Below are 6000 nucleotides of genomic sequence, written 5' to 3'. Positions count from 1 at the left end.
TGCTTTCCTGAACACATCCTATTTGGTTAAAAGGCACAGTAGTCCAAACATATGATTTCACTTCCTTCAGTTTGTTTTTTCTTCTTCATGACAGCAATTAAAAACCACTAACACACTGTCAATAGCATCTTCCCAATCGGCTCAAAAAAAATTGTAGGCCAAACTATGCAAGCGCACAGCAGGCAATACCCAGCTGCCCAATAAATAAATACAAACAATAAATAAATGCAGTGTCAGATCAACACATGAATAAATTAACTGTGGGACTTGAGTCACGTGTCTTTTGAGTGGTCCTTGTTTTTCCTCAGGCTGGTCTTTAAAAGTCTTTCTTGGATTTTTTTCATGATTCGTTTTCAGTTTTCTGATCAGATTTGTCTGATCCACAACAACACGAGAAAAGTTATGTGATCTCTGATTGCTGTGATGTCCCTCCTCTCGATGCTTTTGCCATAGATCTGCAAGCCAAGTGCCCAAACAGTTCTTGGATTACATTCGTGAGTTGATGACATCATTTTTTCGATAGTCTCCGATGACTCTAACACACCACACGTACAGTATAATGCTGCATTCTGTACACATCACCAGCTACAAAATTTTGAATTACTTTTGTAACTTCTCCTCTTCAAACCAGATGCTTCAATTCTATCTACAAGTGAACGTAAGCTCAAAGGTGTCTACTGGACTAGAATCCTAACTAGAGTTACTGTATCATTGCTTTCATTCTGAATATTGACGTGAGTTTGTCTGTTCAACCCTCATGTTAGATGTTTCAATAAACATCTCTGAATACAATGATTGCCTTCATGCTGAGGAGAAACTATAACTTTCTCCTATTACTCTTACAAATCTCTCCTAATATTACTCAATAACCTGTAAATAGTTTGAGCTTCAGGTGTCTTTTCCTATCTGCCCTCAGCCACAACCTCCTCTGTACATTAGTTTAGGTTATTACAGAATTGTGATTATCAACATCTATGCATTGGTTCATACAAATACATTATGTCCTGTTTGAAATAACTGTTATATTTGAGTGTGTTTGATGAGTGATTGCGTGTCTTCCACCTCCAAGCACCTATATTTCTTTCCTTCCCTTCTTTTCTTTAATGCATTTATAATCATCAGCCCCTTCTTGCTCTCACTGCAGCTTTTAGCTTGGTGGTGTAACAAAGCGAGGCTGTCGGCCTTTGCTTCTTCAGGTCTCTAGAGGAGTGGGGCACACCCTGGGCAAAGGCTTAAGTGTGACATGAGGAGACTGGCTTTGACCCTGGCAGGTTTCGATTGTCTCACTCTCACTCTGTTGTTCGGCAACAGGCTGGCTTTGGCACCGGATTGGCTTCTTTTGATTTTTGTGATGCTTGTAGGGTGTGGTAGAAGAGATGGAGCTGTCTTGTGTTGCTGAGCTGCCCCTCCTGCTAGGTGGGAGGACAGCAACAGCGGTGAGCTGGTTTTCGCCTGTACCTGCCGCTGTTGTGCTCTCATGTGAGAAGCAGGCCTTTCGTGGGGACAGGATGGGGGCGACGTGCACCCATGTCAGGCTGGGCTCAGAGCTTTGACCTGCTTTGTATGGTTTTGATAGCTCGCCAGGTTCCTCGCTATCAATGTCCTTTCCCTTTGTGTCCTCTTTTTGCTGACTGTCACCGGCTACATCTGGCACATTTTCTTTTGCATCAGATGTCAGTGATGGAGGAGGAGGAGGAGGAAGAGGAGGAGGGTGGTCCCTTTCATCATCAACTTGCTTCACCCTCCGCTCTTCTGCACTGATGCGAGGGCACTTGAGAAGCACAGGGGAAGGTGTAGAGGAGTCCGTACCTGTCCAGCTGAGTCTGCGCTTCTGGAAAATGAACAGGAGAATAATTTGACAGTGAATAAAAGAACTCACTTTGCGGGGCCGGTGATGCTGATGGACGGGGGCGGTTGTTTGTGTGTGCACAAGTAAGCACTTACGCACACAGGAATATGTGTATTCTCACCTTGACAGGAATGTGTAACTGATCCCTGTGCTTGTGCGGCGGGGTGGAGCTGGTAGTTTCTTGGAGGGAGCGAGCAGGGGACGCAGTGACGCTGGAGGCTGCAGAGATGGATTGATTTGTGATATGAGGAAACCAAAGCTTCAGCATCATCTCCACCTGGAGGAGAGTGTTCAGGTACTTCTCCCTACAAAATATACGAAAGGCAAATAGGGGAAAATTAAAGTGAGGAGCACATGGCTATACTGTTATGTTACAGCATAGGAAAACATCTGGATGATGGTGGTGGTCCAACACACACACACATACACACATTATATATAGATAAATGTCTCCCTAGTTTGGCGTTTATCTGCACGCTGTAACTCTACCTAGCCCATGGCCTGTTCAATAAAACATGAAACAGGAGATGAGGCTTGAAATGGAAAACTATCTCACCCGTCCTGTCTTCTTGATAGGGACAAGTTAAAAATGATTTACACACTCACTTCTAACTATGAGACAGTGTCTGATAATGTGAGAGCAAGATGAGGATAACAGAAGGACAACTTGGATGACATCTTACCCGCTGTTAGGTCTCTGTAAAATACCCACGATCCTCTGGATTCGATCCATGGCAACGCTCTGCTGGAAACTACTCAAACCTGCCAATCAAAAACATAATCCTCCAGTCAGCATTTATAGTCATGGTAGATGCACGCACATGTAGACATACACACTCTCTCAAACACACATGTGCACACACAACTTTCACTTGTGATATCGGCAAACTCTCGTGAGCTGATGAGTCAGCCGCAAGACTGTCGCTTCACACACACTGCACTTTGGGTTCCATCAATAGGCTGCATCAATACAGACTGCAGCACAAAGGAACTCTCTGTTTCAAAGGATTGGGGCCACTCAGATCATATGAACCAGTGTTCAGCATCTACAACTTCAGCTAACAGTCTGCACACACGCTCGTCTGGAGACAGTGATGTAAGGATGCTTACCCCGGTCGAATCGGCCCTTCTTCAGTCCATTCAGCAGCTCCAGCAAGGGCCGTACAAAACCCTGTAGCTCAGCACACTGACAAAGGAAGAAGGAGAGAAGGTAGATCAGTACACGGTTTGAGTTAGGCCTTGTTGTCTGAATCAGCGGCTGGGTTTTCCTTTGCTCACTGATCTTAAGAATTGCTCTGTCATCTGTTTTCTCATCATTCTTTTTCTGGGCTGACTGTCCAAAACTCCCCTTACCTTTTGAGCAAACAGCAGGTCTCCCTGGGACTTTGGGATCTGGCCTGCTGGATCCGTCTCATCCAGGCCAATGTGAGCCGCCTTACTGCCGCTCCCCGACCTGTACTCTTCTTCCTCTTTGTCGGTGAAGCCATCGCATGCCCACTGGGACCCGGGGCTCTCCGATCCCCCGTCCCCATTGGCCGCGACCCCGCCCGCTCCGACGATGCTGACAGAGGAGGAGCTGTCTGTCAGGAAGACGTCTGTGTCATCTTCTGCCTGCTCTGACTCGCTGAACAAGAGGCTGTCGCTGGAGCTCATAGAGTCAAAGGAGGGCTGGGAGGAAGTGCTACCCTGGGACTGCATCACTGTGAGGGGGAATAGTAGAAATTCAGCATTAGAAGAGAAATAGATAGAACTTGACACTCAAATCAATTTAAAAGCCATAAAAACAAAAGCTCAGCTAAACATTCAAAATCTGATCTAAGTTGTTACTTGAGTGAGAGACAGGCCAAATAGAGACACATTGATCGCAAAAAAAAAACAAACTGCTTTCCCATTTGCCAATTTTTCCTATCTGTCTCCCAAAAATAATAACCCCAATTACTCAAAATGGTGGGTATACCAGTGCCCTAGTTTAACATGGTGCAGAGTGGGACTGGGGGTAGGCAGTAGGCACACAATGGTAGTGCATGTCTGGCTCCCATTGAGGAGATTGGAGACTGGAGAGGAGTAAAATGTGAGGGGGATGGGAGCTTGTAGAGTAGTGGAATCAGAATAGGCTGTCTCTCTCGCTCGCTCTCTTTCACTGCCTCCGGTGCTCTCTGTAGCCCCTCCTCTCTGTCTCTGGCTTGCCCCCCCCTCCCCTCCCCCACCCTCTACCCCCCTTGACACACACACACACACACACACACACACACACACACACACACACACACACACACACACACACACACACACACACACACACACACACACACACACACACACACACACACACACACCTCTCTATTTCCTCTCCGGCTGCATTTCTGTATGCCTCTCATCTCTCTATGCTCTCCCTTCAGCTCATCCTGTTCGTTCTGCACACAAGCCCAGTGCTCCTCTTCCCTTCCTCTCCCACAGACCAGCCCTCCTCCTCTTCCTCTCTTACTCACATTTTACATTTTGTATCTCGGGCCATGTGCCTTTCTTTCATCTCTTTCGCTTTCTCTCTCTCTCTCCCCTGTGTAATCTCTGAGTGCCTGCTGCTCTCTGATCCAACCACCACAGAGGGGGGAATAAGAAGGGTCACTCAACTTGTATCAACATCAACCAAGATTTAAAAAAAAAAAAAAATTGTATTACAAAATAGTCAACACAGACAATAGTAGAGTGGTGCATTTTTTTTGCAGTGTCCACACATACGCAAAAAAAAAAGCAAGAATTGAGTCTTCAGTTTCAGGAATAAATAATATTTCAACAAACCGGCTCAGCTTTTACAACAAGCAAAATGCCTCGCCATTCGTGTCTGGCTTCCTTTCAGCCTTGTTATTTCCTCTTAAAAACCTAAATGTTACCAATCTCAAAGGCTTCTGGGTTAACTCAAATTATGGAGAAACACTATAATCCTATTTGGTCCTTATTCCTATTTTTTTCCTATGCGGTTCATAGCTCTTGGTGGATGGGGATGGAGAGGGGGCGGTAGCGGTGCATGTGTTGGCACAGTCTGCACAGGTAGGACCATGAAGCTGCGTCTCAGGTGTTGGCTGCCCTATGTGCGCTACCACGACGCCCACAGCAACACATTACACGGCGATAATGCACGCTCAATATATAATACTATACATTCACAGCAAAGCACTTAAAATATCAGGAATTAATCTTAATGACATGACAACAAATGTAAACGGAAACATGGTTAATCAGTGAGTTGGTCTGGCGATATGAAAGCACATCATTACATGTGAATAATCAGCTCACATGAGACCCACATAAGATATAAATTAGCTTTTGTTTTCACAAATTGGCCCGGAGGCTCATACAGGATATAGCGGGACAGAAAATTCCTTTAGGCTAGCTTGCCAACTTCGGGAAACGTTTAGCCCACAAAACAAACAACAAAAAAAGAAACCGTTAAAAGAAAATACTCACCGTCAGAGTTGAAAAACACACCAGAAGCTGCCACAAAAGTATCGTTCACGAATCTGTCTGCGACTTTGATACAAAGGGTCCGTCAGTATGCACTCCTCGGCTGGAGCAGCACCGGGGCGCCCAGCCTCAGCCTCAGCTCTCCCTCACACTCACACACACACACTCACACTCCCGCTCACACACACCGCCCGGTCGTTCATCGGTTTGTGTCTTTTCTGGCTCTTTCTCTCGCCAGTTTACGAGCGTCAACATGTGCACAGAGCCACGTGCCCACGATTTGCGCGCATCCTATTGGCTGTTGTACCGGCGGCGGCGCACACCATTGGTTGACCCTTCCAGCCAGTGATTGCTTTACTCGCAGCTGATTGGACGGCGGCCCCGGCACTCACGGTCCTGCCCACTCATGTGTCGCCTATGTGTATGGTGTCGGGTCGGGTCAGGCTGCTCTACTACTGCGAGCGGGTGTAAACACAGGCACATGCACGACGGCGGCGGCCCGTGAGATGCACACATATGCTATATATAATATGTGCAGTGCATCTGATTTATACGATGTGTGTGTGTGTGTGTGTGTGTGTGTGTGTGTGTGTGTGTGTGTGTGTGTGTGTGTGTGTGTGTGTGTCCGCCCCACCCCCACCCCCTATATCCACACACACATCCAAAACATAAAATCTCACGCGCACACT

General features: G+C 46.6%; 1 protein-coding gene across 1 annotated transcript; it reads right to left on the bottom strand.

Moving 5' to 3' along the window:
* Positions 1–1182: 1182 nt before the first annotated feature.
* On the bottom strand, positions 1183–5449 carry LOC133983850 (uncharacterized). Its single transcript, XM_062423061.1, has 6 exons — positions 5315–5449; positions 3203–3549; positions 2960–3035; positions 2533–2611; positions 1971–2154; positions 1183–1831 (listed from the first exon to the last, which is right to left on the bottom strand). The coding sequence occupies exons 2-6, from the start codon at positions 3545–3547 to the stop codon at positions 1193–1195; spliced, it is 1323 nt and encodes a 440-aa protein (XP_062279045.1). The 5' UTR covers positions 3548–3549; positions 5315–5449; the 3' UTR covers positions 1183–1192.
* Between the last annotated feature and the right edge of the window lie 551 nt (positions 5450–6000).

The sequence above is a fragment of the Scomber scombrus genome, chromosome 7 (assembly GCF_963691925.1).
Source record: "Scomber scombrus chromosome 7, fScoSco1.1, whole genome shotgun sequence".
NCBI classification, from domain to species: domain Eukaryota; kingdom Metazoa; phylum Chordata; class Actinopteri; order Scombriformes; family Scombridae; genus Scomber; species Scomber scombrus.
This window is presented reverse-complemented; position numbering and strand designations above follow the sequence as displayed.